At 37.3% G+C, this 22,396-nt stretch overlaps 1 protein-coding gene across 2 annotated transcripts in view; it reads right to left on the reverse strand.

Annotated features, from left to right (window-relative positions):
- MCTP2 (multiple C2 and transmembrane domain containing 2) overlaps positions 1–22,396 on the reverse strand; it is a 137,858-nt gene that overhangs the window by 38,219 nt on the left and 77,243 nt on the right. Inside the window, exons 5-12 of one of the 2 annotated variants that reach the window (XM_063448864.1) lie at positions 20,021–20,163; positions 19,117–19,193; positions 18,642–18,753; positions 13,380–13,415; positions 5,904–6,068; positions 5,099–5,229; positions 3,916–4,102; positions 2,680–2,773 (exon numbers count right to left, since the gene is read on the reverse strand). In XM_063448864.1, coding sequence (XP_063304934.1) covers positions 2,680–2,773; positions 3,916–4,102; positions 5,099–5,229; positions 5,904–6,068; positions 13,380–13,415; positions 18,642–18,753; positions 19,117–19,193; positions 20,021–20,163 — 945 coding nt within the window. The remainder of the gene's footprint in view (positions 1–2,679; positions 2,774–3,915; positions 4,103–5,098; positions 5,230–5,903; positions 6,069–13,379; positions 13,416–18,641; positions 18,754–19,116; positions 19,194–20,020; positions 20,164–22,396) is intronic. The other variant, XM_063448865.1, reaches the window with a different exon arrangement.

Below are 22,396 nucleotides of genomic sequence, written 5' to 3' on the forward strand. Positions count from 1 at the left end.
ACTCTAAACATAGTGACTAGGATAGAATAAAAGGAAAACACAAACAAAAAACACTGGGGAAAAATGCATTCATTCTGATGGTGAAACCAGTGTACACCAAATGGATAGGACGTGGTACCCACCCTCTGTTAGAGGAAGACTATATTTATACCTCAGATCTGAACTATAGCTATACTAACTTTGTTTTCTATTCCTTCTTCAACCTTGATGGATTGCTCTCTTCTTTTTATTTATGGGTGGTGGAAAAACAGACTAAATGACTCCTGTAAACACACACACTTTATATATATATATATATATACACACACACACACACACACACACATTATATATACACACACACACACACACACATTATATATACATATATACACACACACACACAGACACTATTATTAGAGGTATTTGGTGGGAAATTTATAAAATTGCAGTGGACTTTAACTCCTTTTGTGTGATCTAATGTACCAAGTTATCTTTACAGCACTTGTCTCAAATGTGTGCGTGGTTATTAAACAAGTTCCATGTTAATCCTTCTAAAAACGGCAAGTCATGGTTCCTATGAATTCATTTTATCTGATATACAAAGTCAAGACCCAACCAATTATGATGGTTACTTTCCTCAAAAACTCAACTTCACATGACCCACATAATTTCCACCTTTTCCCAGAGCTGAGCAAGATAGGGAAACTTTCTATATATTGCATTCTACGAATTAGTAAGTAGAAGTATAGACCAGGGTGTTGAAATGGATGTGATCTACTTGGATTTTGCCAAGGCATTTGATACGGTTTCTCACAATAGGTTAGTCTTCAAAACGAAAAGAAATTGGTCTAGATGAATATTCTTGTTCTTGGGTAGAACATTGGCTTAAGGATAGAGTACAACGAGTTGTCATTAATGGTAAATTTTCAAGCTGGACAAAAAGTGGTAAGTGGTGTCTCTCAGGGTTCTGTTTTGGGACCGCTTCTATTTAACATATTTATAAATGATCTTGAAATGGGCATTGTATAAGTGTTTGCAGATGACACAAAACTTTGTAAAGTAATAAAATGTGAGCAGGATACTGCCTTGCTGCAGAGGGATTTGGATAGATTGGGGGACTGGGCACTAAAATGGCAGATGAAATTTAACGTAGAGAAATGCAAAGTTATGCACTTCGGGGTTAAGAATGCACAAGCAACTTACACCCTAAATGGTAGTGAACTAGGGATAACCACACACGAGAAGGATTTGGGAATTGTTATAGACAACAAATTAGGCAGCAATATGCAAGGTCAATCTGCAGTTGCTAAGGCCAGTAAGGTTTTGTCATGTATAAATAGGGGCATAAATTCGAGATGAAAATATAATTTTGCCTCTTTATAAAATCGCTGGTAAGACCACACCTTGAATATGCGGTCAAATTTTGGGCACCTGTTCTAAAGAAAGATATCATGGCACTAGAAAAAGTGCAGATACGAGCTACAAAATTGATAAGCAATTGAGCATTTTAGTTACTTAGAAAGGTTAAAAAATGTAAATCTCTTTAGTTTGGAAAAATGGCACCTGAGAGGGGATATGATAATATTATACAAATATATTCGAGGCCAGTACAAACCATTATCTGGAAATCTATTCATAAACAGAGCTATACATAGGACACGAGGTCACACATTTAGGCTGGAAGAAAGGAGATTTCATCTAAGGCAAAGAAAAGGTTTTTTTTACAGTAAGAGCAATAAGGATATGGAATTTTTTGCCTGAAGAGGTGGTACATATGTTTAAACTGCAATTGGATAAATACTTGCAAAAACATAACATACAAAAGTCTCTTTTCAGCTATGTAACTATATATACACACAGTGAACCTTTCCGTGATTAAGGTTAGAAGTATCCAATGGGTTGAGGAGACCAAGATTTAAATGAAATAAAATTTCAACAGATTTTTCATCACTTTCAATATTTTAGTTCTAAGTTAAATTTCAAGTGTATATATTGCAACGGTAACTTTCATACACACACACAAAATAAAATAAAAACTCAGTATATATTGCAGTCCTCTCTAGCCTAAAAGTGACTTTAACAACAGCACAAAAACTACTTAAAATGCAAAGCAGAGTGAGGAAAAAAAAATCCACCATAATCTCACCCTGTAATTTTGTGTTCTGAACACTGTTTTTGGTCAGTGAACAAACGCAATCTGTGCAAATAACATGCACATGTATAAAAACCAGTTAATGAGGCAGAAAAGTCATTTCACATTGACAAAACAATTATCTCCAGCATCAAAATTTCTGCACTATGGTTCAAATGAAACCTGCTGATGCTTTAGTGACAGAGAGGGACAGGGAGATTGTACATTTCATATTCAATAAATGAACTGGGATGAGCTTACAGCTTTCTCCTAACTGTCCTTATAACATTTTCAATTAGCCCAGCAAACTGTACCCTGCTCAGATAGACAAAATAACTAACAAATCAATTAACCCTTTCTCTGGTCACACAGTCAAACACATGATCAGTTCTCAATTCTATGTCACATATGGCCTAATTATCTCATAAAAACACCATCATGAAAAGCTGCTGTTTTAGTGAATGCCTGACATATAGATAGATCTGATTAGTTTCACAGTGGGACCAGATATCTGAAATAACAGATATGTGACTGATAATGTGTGCAGTCAAGAAAAATACTGATACCTGCAAAGTCTGCTGCTAAGAGATCTTCTGCTCTCAATACTTTAACTTGCAGAAAACCAATATCTCTTAGATTCTGGAATGAGTTTTTCAAACACTGTCAGAGAAAAACAAAATAAAATAGGCAGGTGTAAGTCATATAATGGACACCCAAATATACTTGTATGGTATAATCAAATTTTTCGGACAAAAAAAAAAAAGGATGAAAAATAAAGAGGAACGAGCAAAAGGTAGAAAGTGATCAAATTATGAGAATGTAGCATTTTAATGGAAGATTGCACAACAGTACAATAGATAAATCTAGAGAATAAGTTAGCTCATTTAGGAGCATTAACATTTATTTAGCACTAACATATTAATCAGTGCTTCATATTCGTAGAATAATAATATTTCAGAACAAATAACAGAGGCAATGGGTGAAAAGCCCTCAAACAAACAATCTATAAAAACAAATCTTAGACAAATGTTGTAAATGTATAATATAGCATCTCAGCAGAGGAACTAAAAAATGCCTTTAACAGATATACAGCAATGGAAAGACAACAATTTAGTCTGTGCATAAAAAAATAAAAATGTGTCTCAGTGGAGCAGCTGCTCTTATCTCCTATTCAGTTCTGTTTTTCCATTACATAAAAGTTACATTATGGACAAGTAACAAGTTAAATAGTATATCTGAATGCCTATAATTAAAGCACAAAATACCTACTACATTAACAACTATATCTACTCTGTTATCGGATTATAACTTTAGCTTGATGTAACTAGTGGGCTTTAACATGATGCATATCTTCAGTAGTCACTCCTCCTGACCCATCATAAATGTTGTGTTACACTTCTCTTGGCATATCAGATAACTTACTGCTGTAAAGACCAACTCTAGATGATCAACAACCAGACGAAACTGGACAAGAAACACAACAGGAACCCGTGTTATCATGAAGAAGGCACATGTGCACGTAGGAGAAGGGAGATAGGGATAAGGATAGTATATAGTGGTTTTAGGGAAGAGACATGTTGGCAGACTGTATCCCACACCTTGTATGGTCAACAGATTGGGACCCAACTTCACAAGACATAATATTGATTGCTTTTCACTAGATATCCCATCAGTAGCCAAGCTTTAACTTCATTAAAGCATAGCCTTTAGAATATTGTCCCAAATCTCATATGTGGACCAGTGAAAACAGAGAGAGAGACTTGCCACCAAGATAAATTTAATAAAATAAGCATGGTACTTGCATAACGCTTTCTAATCTGCAAATTTTCACTTGGGTCTGCCAATGGGCAAACACACACATCAGAAATGGTAACTCCAGAGCAGGGTGTTAGAGTTATGATGACATGTATAGAGCCCTGGTTCTTCTCTAGAGGCACTTCCAAACGATTGTCCTGGTAGATGGGCAGCCCTGCAATATCCACTTTACATCTAGAAGAGAGTAATGGATTCAAAAAATTAGGAGTTAGAATGGCAAATGTAGCAGTTAACTTGTATTTTGATTTTCTAATTTTCAATGTTCACTTGAGAGAGCATGGGTATTGCTAAAACAGTGGGGATAGGGTTACTTGACATCTCAGCTCTTGCACTGTATGTTTTCTTTTTTGCTTTTGCTTCTTGGAAGTATTTTTTGTTTTGTGTGGCTAAATTGGCCTCCGTATAATTGTTATTTGAATATAAAGATTGGATTTTATTTCATTTTGTATGCAGTTTTGCATTTTGCTATAGTATTTGTGTTTGATGGCATGCAGTTAGTGCTAGCACAGTACAGAGAGGCTTTATATGGTGCTTCTTCTGCTTGGTACCTTTTATTTTTACTTTTAAACAATTAAGTACAATGGACTCATTAGATGTCTTCATTGTTAGAGTATCTTTGGGTAATATATGGTTTGCCTCCATTGGTTTAACATATTAAAATGTGTGTGAAGCAACTCTCCCAGCTGAGCCGTGCCCATTAATGCAATCTGATAGAGTTTTTAAGGTTTATAAACATTTATATTATACTTTTCAAAATAATGTTGGTTTGCATATTTGTTTAATTGTGTTTGCTTGCTGGTTTGAAAAAAAAAAATGAAGAAAATTGACAAGTGATGCATGTCTCTGTAAGAGTCACTATGTAAGCAGCTATATAGGTACTGGAAACAGTGGGAAAAAGTGATTCTTCCGTGAAATTCAGTCTGGCTCCTAAATAGGTCTTACGGACTCTAAATCTAGAAACTGTAACCTGTATGTGAATTCACGCACCGGTTCGAAAAGCCATGTTTCTGAAAAGAGGACATATGCCCAAGTTCATAGATGCTGACACGCTTACAACCAGGTTTCAAATATTACATGCTACCTGCACACAACAACGTCAGACTTGCACGGTAAACAGAAATTCCATTTAAATATATCCCAACACATAAAACATGCAATGGGAATACTTACAATCCCAACAGTTCCTCATGCTTGCGGTTATCTTTCCCCCACACTTCAATATCCAATATCCCCATCCTGTCAGAGAAGTAGTGAAAATCAAAGCGCTCCCTCCACTGAGGATTTGAGCTCTTAGACAGTGTCTAAAAAACATGCAGTGGTAACATTTAAACAAGGTAGTTAACAGAATAGGTTAAATCAAACAAAATGGGCAGACAAATCAGAACATGCAATAGACAAAGCAAGATACACAATAATATATGTTGAACACTGATCAACTAATGGAATAAAATATTAATGGCATTAATGGATTGTCCAAGACATGCAAAACATATGTCGCTTTATATAGTGACTGTTATGGAAAATATACACCACGTGGACGGTTTTATAAACAGGTCTAACATTTTAGTGGCTTCTTAATTGAGGATTTTAAGGGTCCATAACATTGAGTGAACTAGTGCTTTCACTCTGCTTGCAGCCTAGTAATATTTAGTAATGTTTTCCAGGCCTGCCTGTAACTATCAATGATAAAAAAAAATTAAAATAAAAAAATATATATACACATTTGCATGAGTCTTCATATTACCGGGTAGCTGTATTAGCATGACTTCCTGTAATGGTTAAATAAATACTCCAACTAATTAAAAGATCACAATGTTCAAAGTCAAAGAGGTTATCTGCACATTGGTTCAAATATCCAAGGACAATAAAGATGTATAAATTAATTGTACATCTCACAATAGCATGTCATGCAAAACTATTTGTGATAAAAGCAAAACTGGACAAAATCTATATTGGTGGAATTTCAGAGACCTACCTTGCTTATGTACTTCTGATCGCCAAGCTTGAACCTTACAAAACTATCACACGTGCCAGCTTCTGTGAGGTTTATCCCTTCCAGTAATGCGATGCTGACAGTCCCATTCCACAGTTGGGTTTTCCCCAGGGATTCTGACAGCTGCAAGCTCTGCATAGAAGTTGCCTATGGAAAACAAAAACCATAATAACATAACCAAATCATGAAAGGAAATGTGCAATATCACCACCACCACCTGAAAAGGATTCCCTCAGGCTACTGTATCTAATGCAGAAGAGAGATGCCAGGAATTTTGGTTCTGAGCCGCCTCTGTTGGTAATACCAGATCATTCGGCATATAAAAGAAACTGAGTGGGTGACTACTTGCAAGGCAATTTATTAAGATTTTGTCCACTCTGTGCATGTAAAACGGAACTCCTAAGCTTCCCTTTTCTTACCCTCACAGTGGTTGCTCAAGTCCTGTAAAAATCAATATCTAGTGAACCTGTAGGACGCTCAAAGCGGTCGTAATAAAATTCCATCTCCTACAACAGAAGTGTCTGATGGCCTATAATCTGTAGCTTAGGACCATGCTCTACCACTCTAAAGTGATACACAATTCCAATTCTCCCGGTCAGAGGTCCTTCTCCGAGATCTCAGATTATATAAAAAAGGTAATAAAGTTCCGGTTTTACTTTTGGGGATTTGAAACATTAGAATATTCTGTGAGACTGTTTAAGCGACCTGGTTACCCACAGAACAGTTATAAACGCGCACACACACAAATATACATAAAATTCCAGTTAACAAAATGACAGGCAGAAAGAAAATCAAAATAACTGAATGAAACCGGTGGATAGCTATATGTATATATACAGATGCAGACAGGAACATATGCACTTCTAGAGGAAGGGAAAAAAAATGTATAGAGCCTAGTTAAACCTTTAAACTCTCCCTTGGATTGCATCTCATAAATTCACAAGTGCATAAACAAGACAAATAGGATTGTTAAAAAGAGAAATCAAGCATAAAAACGTTTTTTTTTTATCTTGAAATTTAGCATCTAGGCTAGGGTTTAAAAGATGTAGCCGAGAAACATTCATATATACATATATAAAGATGCATATTGCAGGGTTGTACTGGATGAAAATAAAAAAAAATATTTTTATCTTGTAAAAGAACTGGGAGTGCAATACAATTTAAATTGTATCCATTTTTTTTCTTTAAATATAGCTCTGTTATATAGCTCACATAATAGGGCAATTTCTTATTTTTTTTATATATTTATATAAATTATAAATTTTATGCACAGTTCTTATGATCAGGGAGTATTGTCGATCAGGGATCAAAGGCACATCCTACAGTCTGGCAGCTGCTTGAGAGAAATGGCAGCTCTTCCATGAAATATGCCCTAAAATAATTTTGTGGCTCTGTATGTCCTAATTTCCAGCTGAATGTTTATTTTGGAAGTGCTTCTATCTAAGTTATCCATAAAGCAGCTCCACTTAGCTGTACGAGCCTTGTGAAAATGGAATCCAAAGCTGGCTATTAAACAGGGACTGGAGATTACTTCCATATGGCTGAACAGCATGGGAGTGTAGGGGTGGGCCTACAGCAGGCTGTAGTTGGCTGGGCTTTGCATCTATCCGTGGACACTCATTGCATTACACCATAACATCTGGATTATTGCTTGTAATGTCCCTGGGAAACATCCACTTCTCATCAAAAGCTTTATCTTTCTCTGTTGTACTTTGAACATTTCAGCATTTAACGCAGTCATGTTTGAAGTGATGTTTTATGTGTTTCTCCATTCTCCTCCTCTCCTACATACAAATACTGGAGTGTTATGTTGAAATGTGGACAAAAACAACCATTACGGACATTTGAATACAAAAATAGCAAAAAAAAGTAAAAAAAAAAAAAAAAAAGATTGGGAATATAAACTTCAGTGCAAAAATTAAAATAAAAAAAAATTAAATAAGAAGCTAGATTATGAAAACTACCTTCTAAATAGGCATTCTAGAAAATGGGTAACTTGCTGGATACACACGTGCCTTTTTTATTTTTAGTACTTAAGCAAAGCCATGTTAAACAGGCGCATTTTATGAGTAATGCTAACCATTATGCAAAAACCTAACCACTCACTAAAACTCAACACATTTAGACCTAACAACCAGTTAACCCTATAGCCCAATCCTAGATACTCCTTTTGCAATTGGCCTGCTTTTTACCCTTCTTTACTCACACTAAGGCAAGCACATTTTTTTAGGGTTGTAGAATGGATCCTTAGAATTGTGACACTGCCGGTGCCTTAGATGTAAGTTCCGCTCTGACTAAAGTAGGTTCCACAAGTGCAGGTCAAATGAATCATCGGTCAATTTACATAGATCGGCAAATGTATATTCCAACACCAATTAAAACTCCCATGATTTCAACGGTATATAAAAGTTAAGCAACTAACCCTGCAGTACTTTTAGTCAATGTTCACAGGTTTTGATACTTTGTTTTACAGATTACGCCGATGTTGCCCTTTTTGGCCATGGCCATGGTTTGAAACTGAAGCCTGGCAGGATGTGAAATGTATCTCCTTGTTACATGTTTACAAAGTAACCACTGTGGAGTACACTAATCTATTCACACCAGAGAGCACATGTATACCACATAAGGTTGGTCAGCCCTTCTACATCCAGTTGCATAACAGAATTGCGAATCCTTATTCTGGAATAAAAACAGGAACGGTGCAGTTTTATTTTGTATTTTTTTTTTTTTTTTTTTTTTTTTTTTTTAGTGCTAGAGAAACAAAACTCATAATTACTCATGATCTTCCTAAATGTACAAAGAAGCATGTTAACGAACTAGAAAATCTGGCAAATGAAACAAAGGAGGAAGTGTCATCACCCTTGCTAGTATATGCAACCTTTCTTTTCAGCCAACTGATAAGCCCTTTTAAGAACACAGGAGTATCATTTCTCCATATTTTTCTGCAATTTAGAGAATCCACATATATCCTGCTTGTTAAGCTACTCGGTGTAGATGTCCCCCAACACAAGCTTAGATTTATTTTTCTTTGTAAAAGGAAGCTGCACCTTGCTAGCAATGGCATACAAAAAATACTCTATGTATGTAACAAAAAATATATATAAAACCGATTCCAAACGTAAAGATGTGCTTGATGGAACATACGCATATGAAGCTGGCCTATACACTGAATCTGGTTTTTTTTTTGTTTTGTTTTTTAAATCTTATGAGGCTGGATTCGAACTTTAAATCATAAATTTTTATTAATTCTGTCACCAAAAGCAATATTGCAGTTCCACGTATGGAGATTTTAAAACTGAGATCTAGAAGAATAGTTACATAGTAACTAAATCTGTTGATCAGCACCTTACAAAAGGGCGAGAACACGGTCTCATCTTGAGAAAAAGAATTGAGATTTTTTTTTATTTTTTTTTTTAAATGATTTTCTTTTTTCAGTGTTCGCAGTGAAGTCTGTTCTCACAAATGGCATTCTGTTCAGCTTTTTTTCCTGCTGCCACTGATCCATGAGAGGTCTGTACATAACTCCATGCTACTCATTTCTGTAGCTGTATTTCCACAGCCTCTCATCTCTCCCGTGAAACCAGTATTCCCCACGCGCACATTTCTCCGCTCGCTCCTTAATGCTGTTTTTTTAACTGCCAGTACTCTTCTACAGACCAGGGTTTCCTAACTAAAGATGGTTATTGATGTACTGCTGTTTTAGTGCAGTAGCAGAATCAATAAACTAGAGCATACAACTGTTTGTCAGGTTTTGTAAAGCATTATGGGAAATTCCTTACAGAGTTAAATGGCCTTGCGTTCATACACTAAACTCTGCTCTGCGGGGAAGGGTTGTGATTCCAAATTGGTACAAATTGGGTTTTGCTCCCCTCTACTGGTCATTCTGGAGTAATGCAGCCTTTAAGTACAAACCAAAACAGATTACATACACTAAAGCAAACTAATTGGAACACCAAAAGGAACAATATGTAGTGTGTATACCAAAACATCAAGTGTGCCAAATAAGTCGGGAAGGGCCACATATAGTTATGGTGTTACCTCTTTTCTCGTATTCTGTTAGCTTTGTATATGCTGATCATTAAACTAAACTCTGATATCATAGACACCCCAAGAAGGCACAGGCAGGGCATTTCATGTAAATCTGTTTCCATTCCTCAGGTTTCATCTCTCACTGAACAAACTCTTTGCCATTTCACAAAAGTGTTACATTAATGGCATTCACTGGAGGTAATATACATTACAAATACATTTCACAATTCTTCTATAGGTGATCTAGCATATTAATTATCAAAACATAATACAGTGTAACTTGCACAATGAGAGTATAGTGAGGTGAACTAAAAGTTCACCAATGATTTGCAAATAATAGTGCCTTTCTACACGGTAATTAATGGGTTGTTTTTTTTTATCATATAAGAAAGGTCCAGGCTTGCTTCTTAATCTATTACTCCTTGGCAATGTTTTAAATCTATCCCTAATCCATATCCATTTCTATATTTAAAAAATTCTACTCTTCTTGCATTGTATACAGTGGCTGGAGATAGCACCAAGGCCAGAAACAGTGAGTGCGGGGCCCAAGGAAGGAGATAGAGATATATATGTGTGTATATAGAAAATTGTAAAGATGATAGCACTCTCAGGACTCCAATATAATATTTAACTTTTAATGATTCACAGGATAAAAGATTGACGTTTCAGTCTGCTATACACAGACTTTCATCAGAGTCCTGATGAAAGTCTGTGTATAGCAGACTGAAACGTCGATCTTTTATCCTGTGAATCATTAAAAGTTAAATATTATATTGGAGTCCTGAGAGTGCTATCATCTTTACAATTTTCTACATTTTTGCTTGACAAGCACCAGGCAAGTAACAGTTGATTTCATGGAGTGCAAGATTATTTTCTATTTATGTGTGTATATATATATATATATATATATCTCTCTCCTTCCTTGTGCCCCGCACTCACTGTTTCCGGCCATGTAAATGCCTTGGTGCTATCTCCAGCCACTGTATACAATGCAAGAAGAGTGCAATTTTTTAAATATATATATTATTTGTTTATTTTGTGGGTCACTAATTTATATATTTTTTTCTTCATTATTATTAGTGGGTCATTAACAAGCCTTGGGAACCAAATGGCCTGCTGGCACAATAGACAGTTGCATCTCCATTATTAACAGCTCTTAAAATACAAGACAAGTTGTGATAAGATGTGACAGACTTGACTCCAGAAAGCACATTGCAGAAACACTGGCAAGTTATCAAGTATACTGCCCTCAATTACATAAAGCTCACAACTGAAAAGTCACTTTTTTTTGCTCTTAGGACTTGAAGGAACTAAATAAAGGAGAGAGCAGATGTCTTTTAAAAGGACACTCAATGCTCCAAAAAGGTTTAGTAAAACCTATTTCGGTTACAGTTGCAAAAAAAATGTGTGGCCACTTGCAGACCATCACTTTTCAGGATTGTTTTTACTTTGCTTATCAATTATCCTTGCATATTACCAATGGGAAGCTGTACAATACAGGACAGCTTAATTTTGGCCCTGTTAATAATCAAGCATAATAAAAGGGGATTTACCCACCTGGGCAATATCTAACTATACACACACACAAAGACATTCAAATACAATTTTATAACAGAATGATAAGAGACCTCTACAAGAAGAGGCAATGACATTAAAATTAGACACACACATATGTATCTCAACTTTAGTGGAATGAAGCAGTTTTGGTGTGTATATCATGCCCCTGCAGTCTCACTGCACAATTCTTTGCCATTTAAAAGTAAAATCACTTTAACCCCTTAACGACCAAACTTCTGGAATAAAAGGGAATCATGACATGTCACACATGTCATGTGTCCTTAAGGGGTTAAGCAGCCCAGTCACACCTCCCTGCATGTGACTTGCACAGCCTTCCCAAACAACTTCCTGTAAAGTGAGAGCTAATGTTTACACTTTCTTTATTGCAAATTCTGTTTAACTTAAAATGTCATGTCTCCTGCTCTGTTAATAGCTTGCTAGACCCAGCAGAAGCTTCCTGTGTGTGATTAAAGTTCAATTTACAGAGCAGGAGATTAAATTAAGAAAAAGCAAGTTAACATCGGATTGAAAATGAAGCCTTTTTGTTTTCATGAGCCAAAAGGAATAAAAAACGTTGGGGTCGGGGGTAACATTTAGAAGGGGAAAAAAAAAAAAAAAAAGGACTCAAAAGGGTGTGGGACAGGGGTTCTCCCTCCTCAAGTACCCCCTACCTGTCCAGGGTTTAGAGATTACCCTGTTGGTGTCTAAAGTTTTGTTTTTTTTCCCCTTTTTATTATTATTATTATTTTATTATTTATATAGCGCCAACAAATTCCGTAGCGCTGTACAATGGGTGGACTAACAGACACATAATCAGACCACTGGACGTACAGGAACAGAGGGGGTTGAGGGCCCTGCTCAATGAGCTTACATGCTAGAGGGAGTGGGGTATAGTGACACAAACGGGTTAAAGTAGGGGAATTAAGTAGTTTGTTAGAGAAGGGTTTATTGAGTGCTTGGTAGGTCATTTTTGACAGTTGCAGGAAAGGAGTCATGGGGTGGGGGATGAGAAGCCTGCTGACAGTTTAATTGATACGCTTTAACGAAGAAGTGAGTTTTCAAAGATTTTTTGAAGGAGTGGAGGCTGGGTGAAAGTCTGATTGAGGAGGGAAGGGAGTTCCACAGAATAGGTGCAGCCCTAGAGAAGTCTTGAAGGCGAGCGTCAGAGGTGGGGATCCGGGCAGAGGATAGGCGTAGGTCTTGGGATGAGCGCAGGGGTCTCGATGGGACATACTTGTGTATGAGGGAGGATAGGTATGTTGGAGCAGCATTATGTAGGGATTTGTAAGCAAGTGCCAGAATTTTGAATTGGGCCCTATATCTAACTGGAAGCCAATGCAGGGACTGACAGAGCGTGGAGGCGTGGGAGGTGCGACCGGACAGGAAAATAAGCCTCGCAGCCGCATTCATTACAGATTGCAGCGGTGCAAGCTGGGAACATGTAAGACCGGTCAGAAGGGGATTGCAGTAGTCGAGTCGAGAGAGAACAACAGCATGAACCAATATCTTAGCCGCGTCTGGCGTTAGATATGGGCGGATGCGCGCTATGTTCTTTTAAAAACACCTTGGACACAGCTGGGTAATCCCTAAATCCTGGACTGTTTGGGTGTAGGAAATCACAAAAAGGAGGGTTAAAAACACAAAAGCAAATATGAATGACAAAACAATATGCACAAAGGGTAATAGAAGCACAAAATGGGTTAAAGGATGGAACAGAGGGGCAAAAGTGTGGTTAATAGACACACTGGTGAAGATGAATTTGAGGGTGATAAAAATCCTTGCACCAGCCCTGCCTGTGGGTCTCATTCATTAAACGAGAGTTACAGTTTGTACAAAAACTAATCTACAATGTACCAGAACAAGTTAATTTACCTTAGAAGAACCAAGCTTCCTTCGGGAAGACCATCTCTGTCCAAAGATCACGTAGGAGAGGAAACAAAATTTTATTTAATTATAAAGACACAAAATTAAAGTAATTTGCAATTAGAGAATCATATGGAATATTTCAATAGTAAGAAATCTAAATTTAAAACCAAAAACAGCAGATGAAAGCTAAATTAAAAGCATATTGGCAGTAAATATGCTCTACAGATATATTGGAGTACAAAACTCAGTATCATTTTAATAATCTGGTTATTGAGATTAGGCAGATCATGCAAATCACGTTATAATTGACCCACCAGTATGATATTCATTCAAGTTGACAAACTGATTTCCAAGCAAAATGTAATATCATAGATGCCAACTATCCTGTGTTTTGAACTCCTGTCTCGCATTTAAAAAAGGACACTATAGTCACCAAAACAACTTTAACTTAATGAAGCACTTTTGGTGTATAGATCATGCCTCTGAAGTCTTATAGCTCAATTTCTACCATTTAGGTGTCAAATCACTTTTGTCTGTTTATGCAGCCTCACCATTTTGAGACCGACAGCCTGCATGAAAACAAAATGGCTTCGTTTTGAAACAGAGGTTTACTTAAAATAAAAGTTTTTATCTCCTGCTCTGCAAATTGAACTGTAATCACACACACAGTAGGTTCCTGCAAGGTCTAGCAAGCAATTAACAGTGCATGATATAAGAAATTCTAGATTAAACAGAATTTGTAATAAAGGAAGTATAAACATTAGATGTCACTTTAGAGTAAGTGTTTAGGAAGGCTGTGCAAGTCACATGCAAGAAGGTGTGGCTAGGGCTACATAAAATCCTGCACTATTAAAGATTTCAAAGAGTAATGGTACCGTATATACTCGAGTATAAGCCGACCCGAATATAAGCCGAGGCCCCTAATTTTACCCCAAAAAACTGGGAAAACGTATTGACTCGAGTATAAGACTAGGGTGGGAAATGCAGCAGCTACTGGTAAATTTCTAAATAAAATTAGATCCTAAAAAAATTATATTAATTGAATATTTATTTACAGTGTGAGTATATAATGAATGCAGTGTGTGCGTATGAGTGCAGTGCGCGTGCGTGAGTGCAGTGCGCGTATGAGTGCAGTGCGCGTGCGAGTGCAGTGCGCGTGCGTGAGTGCAGTGCGCGTGCGTGAGTGCAGTGCGCGTGCGTGAGTGCAGTGCGCGTGCGTGAGTGCAGTGCGCGTGCGTGAGTGCAGTGCGCGTGCGTGAGTGCAGTGCGCGTGCGTGAGTGCAGTGCGCGTGCGTGAGTGCAGTGCGCGTGCGTGAGTGCAGTGCGCGTGCGTGAGTGCAGTGCGCGTGCGTGAGTGCAGTGCGCGTGCGTGCAGTGCGCGTGCGTGAGTGCAGTGCGCGTGCGTGCAGTGCGCGTGCGTGCAGTGCGCGTGCGTGCGCGTGCGTGAGTGCAGTGCGCGTATGAGTGCAGTGCGCGTGCGTGAGTGCAGTGCGCGTGCGTGAGTGCAGTGCGCGTGCGTGAGTGCAGTGCGCGTGCGTGAGTGCAGTGCGCGTGCGTGAGTGCAGTGCGCGTGCGTGAGTGCAGTGCGCGTGCGTGCAGTGCGCGTGCGTGAGTGCAGTGTGTGAGTGCAGTGTGTGTATATGAATGAAGTGTGAGTGTGTGATGCAGTGTGTGTTTGTGTATGTGTTGGTGGGGGTGGGCATTTGATATATTATTAATTATTATTATTATTTATTTTTTTATATTATTTTTTTTATTATTATTATTATTATTTATTATTTAATTATTATTTATTTTTTATTATTATCTTTTTTTTTTCGTCCCCCCTCCCTGCTTGCTAGCTGGCCAGGGAGGGGGGCTCCTTCCCTGGTGGTCCAGTGTCATTGGTAGTTCAGTGGGGGGAGAGGGGTGCTGGCAGAGGTGTACTTACCTTTCCTGCAGCTCCTGTCAGCTCTCTCCTCCTCCGCGCGGTCTGTGCAGCTCCCTCTGTCAGCTCCCAGTGTAAGTCTCGCGAGAGCCGCGGCTCTCACGAGACTTACACTGGGAGCTGACCGAGGTGCTGAACGGACCGGCGCAGAGGAGGAGAGAGCTGACAGGAGCTGCAGGAAAGGTAAGTACAGCTCTGCCAGCACCCCTCTCCCCCAGGTCTGTATTATGGCAATGTAAATTGCCATAATACAGACTCTGACTCGAGTATAAAAATGTGCTGAAAAACTCGGCTTATACTCGAGTATATACGGTATTTAAGTACAAAATGAAAAGAACTATTGCCCAAGCAAGGAGAAGCAAGAATAGCTGTTAGAACACACAAAGCACGGGATGGTTTGAGTTCCATGAGAGAAGTTTACAGTTTTGCGTACATTTCAGACACATAGGGAGATCTAATGAAAGTTTCAGAACATTATATTTGAGGCATGGGAAGGGGAAGGCTGGTCAATGATTTATCTGCCTCCTCATGGGAGATGGAGGGAGATGCGGTGTGGCAAGACAGACTACGCCAGATTGAATAGTTAGCTCTCCGAATCAGAGCGAATAAATAAATATATATATTCTCTCTGATCCAGAGAGCCAACTCTTCAATCTGGCTTAGTCTCAGTTTTGCCACACAGCATCTCCCATGATGAGACAGATAAATAATTGACCAGCCTTCCTCTTCCCATAGAGACAGGCAGACTGATTGTAGCCATACTAGTCCAGTGATGTAGATGTAAAAAAAAAAAAAAAAGATACAATTTTTATCTTGTAATACCTTTATTGGACTAACAATATTTTTAATGACTAATATTTCGGGAGACCCTCCCTTTCTCAAGTCTAAAGCATTTCTGAGCAGGACGACACATAAAATTCAAAGAGAATTTGTGGTACAGAGGTTAGAGCGTCATGAGTGCAGATAAGACAGGTTAGATGTGAAAATAGACACCATTCTTGCAGAGGGTCGTAAATATTTTGTGTGAAGATCAGAGTGAGGGAGGAGAGAGAGAGAGAGAAAAACAAACAAGCAAGCAAACAGTGCAGAAGATGGGAGTTAATAAAATACTTCTATTAAGAATGCATGAAGGCCTATATCCAGCATACACAGACCAGCACCAACCTGTACATATACACAAGTAGTGTATATGTACAAGTATACACAAGTATATACAACAATATAGATATAACCAAATGCCCAAATATATATACATGCACACCTACACATACATCCACACACAAGTACCAATACATGTACCTACACATACATAGACCCACATATATGTATACATACACCTACACACACACACACACACACACACCCCTATACACAAACTCTTACACAAATATAAATACACAGTCACATATAGAAGCATACATGCATAAGTCTACATATAGTACTTTGTATATTTATAGAATTAACATATTGGAATGTGTTATAGAGTGTTGATACATATATGACAGAACAGTAAGATAATTGGGGGAGTGTTCATGTAAAGTGTTGGTAGTGGGACAGGAAACCCAAATAAATATTTAGCCCTCTATTCTTGCTGTTAAACAATTGGATCATTCTGGCTTCAAAAAAAATTCTCTTGTATATTTTGAAAACCCCCTTTCAGTATATAGATTTTTAGGTCCTTCATTGAGTGTCCAGGCTGGGTAAAGTGTCCCACAGGAGTGCAGTACGATCTTTCTTTGTGGTGTTTAATGGAGTGTCTGTGCACATTCATTCTGCCATTTAATTGCTGGATAGTTTCCCCAAAGTAGCATCCTAGCTGGTATTTGGTGCATTGAATCATGTATACCACATTGCTGGATGTGCAGGAGTATAATACTTTAATGCTGTAGGTTTTTTTTGCATTGACTGGTCCAGTTTTCTTTATTCTTCCCATCAATGGGCAGCTTCATGTTGATTAATTTTTGTTTGAGGTTTGGTGGTTGTCTGAAGGCCAAAATGGGTGTTTCAGATAAAATGTTTTTTAGAGTCTCATCTTCTGCTAACATTGGTTGAAGGTCTTTAATGAGTTTCCGTGTTTCCAAAAGAGCTGGGTTGTAGGCGACCACAAGTGGCGCTTGTGTAGATTTTTTTTCTCTCTATACTGTAGAAGGCGCGTGAATGGGGTTTTTACAGCATAGTTGATTTGTTTGGTAATAGTCTTTGGTTTGAAGCCGGTATCATACATTGGGAGAGTACATTTAGAGCACCATCTTCTGCACTGTTTGCTTGGTTTTTTTTTTCCTCCCTCTCTCTACCCCCTTACTCTGATCTTCACGCAAGATATTTACGACCCTTTGCAAGAAGGGTGTCTATTTTCACATCAAACCTGTGTCTTATCTGCACTCATTATGCTTTAACCTCTGTACCACAACTCATCTTTGAATCCTATGTGTCGTCTTGCTCAGAAATGCTTTTGACTTGAGAAAGTGAGGTTCTCCCGAAAGCTTGTCATTAAAAAATTCTGTTAGTCCACTAAAAGATTTATTACAAGAAAAAGGTTCTGTTTTTTTACAGACACACACACACACGCACACATTTTATTTGTCCTGGTTGGCTTTAGTGTGCGAGAAACATTTGCATATATCACAGGTATTTGCTAAGGAGAGACTGTAATGCCAACTTTTTTTTCTGGCATTTACATCTGGAGTATTGGTGCCAAGCAACAATTGTGTACCTGATCGAGGTATGCTCACAAAAGGCAGTTTTGTTTTTATTTATAATCCTAAATAACATAATATTTTTGCATAGTGGTTGAAAATGTTACTATGCAGGGGAAGCAAAGTATTTTGTGATCAGTTTTGTCAAGTGTAATTTGCATAGTCATGGATAACATTGGGATGGGTGGTTAACACTCTAGAAAGGGGAATTCTGGCAACTAAGGAATATAAGACAACACTTTGCTGGAACACAATTATTTTACCAGAGCAAGTAATGCTGGCAACAGGGACAATGACCACATCACTTCATTTATATAGAATTGCCTGGTGCGGTTTGCAAAAGATGATACCTTGTGGATTACCTCTGGTCAAAAACTCTTAAGATAGGTCTTGGTTTGTCATGTAGAGACTTTTACGGCCACCACTGACAATAATATCAAGGGCTGACAGGTTTACAAAGTTTGAAACAGTTTGGGGTGAACAATACAATGATAAACCAAAAAGTTCATCACCCTTGCACAGTGATCATCATCTTTAGAACTGGAACAATTAGTGGAACATATCCCCATGATGCTCACCCCACCTTGAGTTCAAAGTATTTGTTTCAGAAAAGAAGATCTAAAATACAAAATTGACAAAACTTACATTCATTTTAGGATCTCTCATTCTGATTGTCAAACGAACATCTGCCACAATAACTCCCATATCTTGTTCCAAGCTATTGGGGTCTTCAAGCTTCAATATTTTTTCTTCAGCCCTACCAAAAGAAGAACAAACAATAAAATGTGTTTATTTCAAAGAGCACGGTATGCAACAAAGTCAGTAGGAATTAAAGGAGTTCACACACCATTTAAACTGAAACATCAAAGATCCCCATGCTTCAGTGGAAAAAATAACAGATATTAATTTGACAAAATGCAGCTTGTGAACATGATGTGCATGGTAATCATGATACCCACACAATGCTTAGTCATGTCAAAGACACAGCTATGGAAAAACATTTCTAGATTAAGTTAACCTATAAAATGACATTGCTGTGACAAAAACGTTTAAAAGAAATAATAATGTGCGACTTTGGAAAGGACAAGAGTCAGTAATACGACACAGATGAAGAACGTACTTGTTCAGTTCAAGGTCTTTCATATCTATGTAGGCAGATCCCATAAAATCATCAGTTGTCAAATCTCTATCATATACCTGAAAAATAGCAAACAAAAAACACATTACTTTTTTTCCCCCCACCATATACCGTAGGTTTGGTTAACCTGCTGATGTGAATTTTTTACATTTTTAAAGTTGAGCTTTAATTTAAATGTATTTTCTTTATTTTTTTTAATCTATTCTAGCAGCTAAAGTAGTGTAAAAAAAATAAAAAAATAAATAAAAGGGGGATTCCTCTTGCATGATTTACATACGTTATAGTGTAAGGTAGTTTCAATTATAAGCCAAAGTAAATTTTGATAACACTGACTGAAATACAGCAATACTCTGAACTTGCTAGCCTAGCACAGCTCCACCAATGGAGACGCCTGGAGCCTACTATCAACTTGGGCAACAGCTGGATTTATGCTTTCTGGTGGTTGGAGAGGATTATTTGTTGTGCTCTTCAATGCTTTCTTGTCTGAGCAGAGATTAGCTTGAAAACCAGGTGATTGGCACTTATAACTTTGTCTACTTTTCTTTGTATGTCTAGATAAATGGGGGTGATCTTCATCATGAACCAATTTATCCTTTTTCCATCAGAAATGGTGACATCAGTAACCCTGCACATGTCTGTTCCCTGCTGGTGACACTGTCTGGCCCACTAAATAAGCTACAAACTTTCCCCACCACCCAGAAGCCATACAAGGTAACTACACTCCAATAGCTAGGATTGCTATTAGACACATTTTGAGGATGCACCTTTAAAAAGTTTGCTAGTGATCATAAAACCGTATTCTACATTATAGCAAATTACCTCCACAAAAGATTTAAAGCATTTTCTCAAATTCTTCCTTTACATCGAGTGAAACAAATATAATCACCTTTACATGCAGCTTTTGATCAAGACTTTGGATGGGCAACACAAAGGTTTCATCCCACACTGGGTTCAAGTTCTTGTAAATAACTTTGCTTTTATACAAGGTTTTCTTGTGAAGTTTGAATTTCACATACGGATCGCTAGTTCCTGTGAAAACGGTAACAAAAATAGGAACATTTAGAATGTATATTGCATTTAGATAATTAGAGGTCAATTATAAACAAATATAGAGTAAAACAATTGTGAATAAATAAAAGAGAAAACAAACAAAAAAAAAAAATAAGCACACCACAGCTCTTAATATGTATTCCCCAAGTTCAAAAAGTATTAAACTCTTGTTGCTCGTCCCCCGTTTCTCCATATAGAGATCTGTATTTCCTACAGATAGCTAAAAACAGTTTTACCGAGGACAAAAAGGGAAATGGAGACTTTGCACATCCCAAACATCTAAGTGCAGATACGTAAATCCATACAAACATATGACCAGAAATACAATTGAACACACATTATTATTTCTAAAGCATTGGATACTAAATTAGATTTTATTGACACACAGGCGCAACATAACACTGTATTACAAGCAGGTTTGACAAGTTGCACAGATTTGATATCTCAACTACATCCACACACAATATCTTTTATCCAGACAGCCAGACTAACAATTGTTCAGATACAAAAACAGTGGGAAAATCTCTAATAAAAAGAGGCCTTTAATTAAATGAGATTGCCACTCTGGGATCAGAACTTCATGCCTGTCAGCTTACTCTCAAAATAAACATCTCAAAACGCAGACCTCTATGGTGTCACTTTCTCACAGGCAGTGCATGCTGGGTAATCCCTAGGCATTTTGACAGCTACATAATGTTCACACTGTTTGACGGGTGAATGGCGGTTGTTTGCGTGAAAGAAAATATTAATGCCTGGAATTAATGGAATAAGAGGCAATGATTTACAAAGCAAGAACGAGGAAAAGTGTCAGGTTAGCACAGCGTTAATTGTTGGAGAAATAATTGAGGGAGAACACACAGAGCTCTTCCATTTCATCATATTGTCTCACTGTCAGGGACTGTAACATCTTTACTAGAGTAGATGAAAATAGTCAGCAGTGGAAGGACGCAAAGCCTACTCAGCGATTATACAAATGACAGCGTGTCACCAGGCCATCAAGACAACTTTAAGAAAACCATACAATCAAATATTAATCTTACAGCTATACGGGAGATATATATATATATTATATCTAAGAAAATTCACACATTTGGCACTAACAATTGTGTAACTATCTAAAACATGGAATGTAAGTCACCAGACATTTGCAACTGCATAAATATTTTTTTTTTAAATATATATATATATATATATATATATATATATATATATAGTCTTAAAAAACAAAAAAAATATCAGAGGCCCGAAAGATGTGTGTTTAATATACTGTAGTGTAGATACAATCTTATTACACTAGCATAAGCCTGAAGGTATATTTTGATTGAGCAAAATTAATAGAAAACATTTTAAAACAAAGTACTGTGGATATATTAATTCCTTTACTATATGCTTGAGGAGGGACTAATAAAATTGCAGTTTTTCATCATAATCTTTGTTCTGGAACTTTAAATAAAAAAAATAAAAAAAGTAGTTTTTTGAACTTTTTGAATAATCAATGCACTTTCTTTATAAAAGCATTAAAACAGAGTGAATGCCAGTCTGCATTATCACTTCTTTTTGGGGGAGTTTTGTTCCAGATATTGAGGTTTCAAATATTTGGCTGAAAACAATTGAAGCAAGGCTTAACTTTAAGTAACACTCAAAGCATCAGAACCACTGCGCTGCAAGTTAGGATTGAAAATAAAAATATATGTTTTTTTCTCTCTTTCGTGCAGACTGACTGTGGCAAAGGCTTGCATAAGCAGAAACAAAAGTGATTTAACTCCGAAAGGGCAGACAATGCACAGTGAGAGCTATACACCCAAACTGATTCACTAAGGCTAAAGTTATTCAGGTGTTTAGAGTGTCCCTTTAAATTAAACGTGCAACAAAAACACATTTCCAACTTGAACAGCACTTACAAAATGGCAAAATAACAGAATTTTTTTTTTTTGCAATAGTTTAAGGCTTGTCAGAATCCGTTATATCAGATACAAACAAAATGTGTTTAGATTAGAAGCATTGAGAATTTTAGCTGTAGCATGAAAGTTCCTTGAAGTCGCTAGTTGTACAGGTCATAAAAAAAGGTTAGTAATATGCCTTGCAGCAACCAGTGTGAAAATACGGAGCTTAACTTTGTACTCTTACAGAGTAGTAATGGATTACAATTAGGGAGCAAACAATGCTGAACATCAAAGTCTTCATGCAGAGATAAGCCCAATTCATTTAGTTC

The sequence above is a fragment of the Pelobates fuscus genome, chromosome 3 (genome assembly GCF_036172605.1).
Source record: "Pelobates fuscus isolate aPelFus1 chromosome 3, aPelFus1.pri, whole genome shotgun sequence".
NCBI lineage: Eukaryota > Metazoa > Chordata > Amphibia > Anura > Pelobatidae > Pelobates > Pelobates fuscus.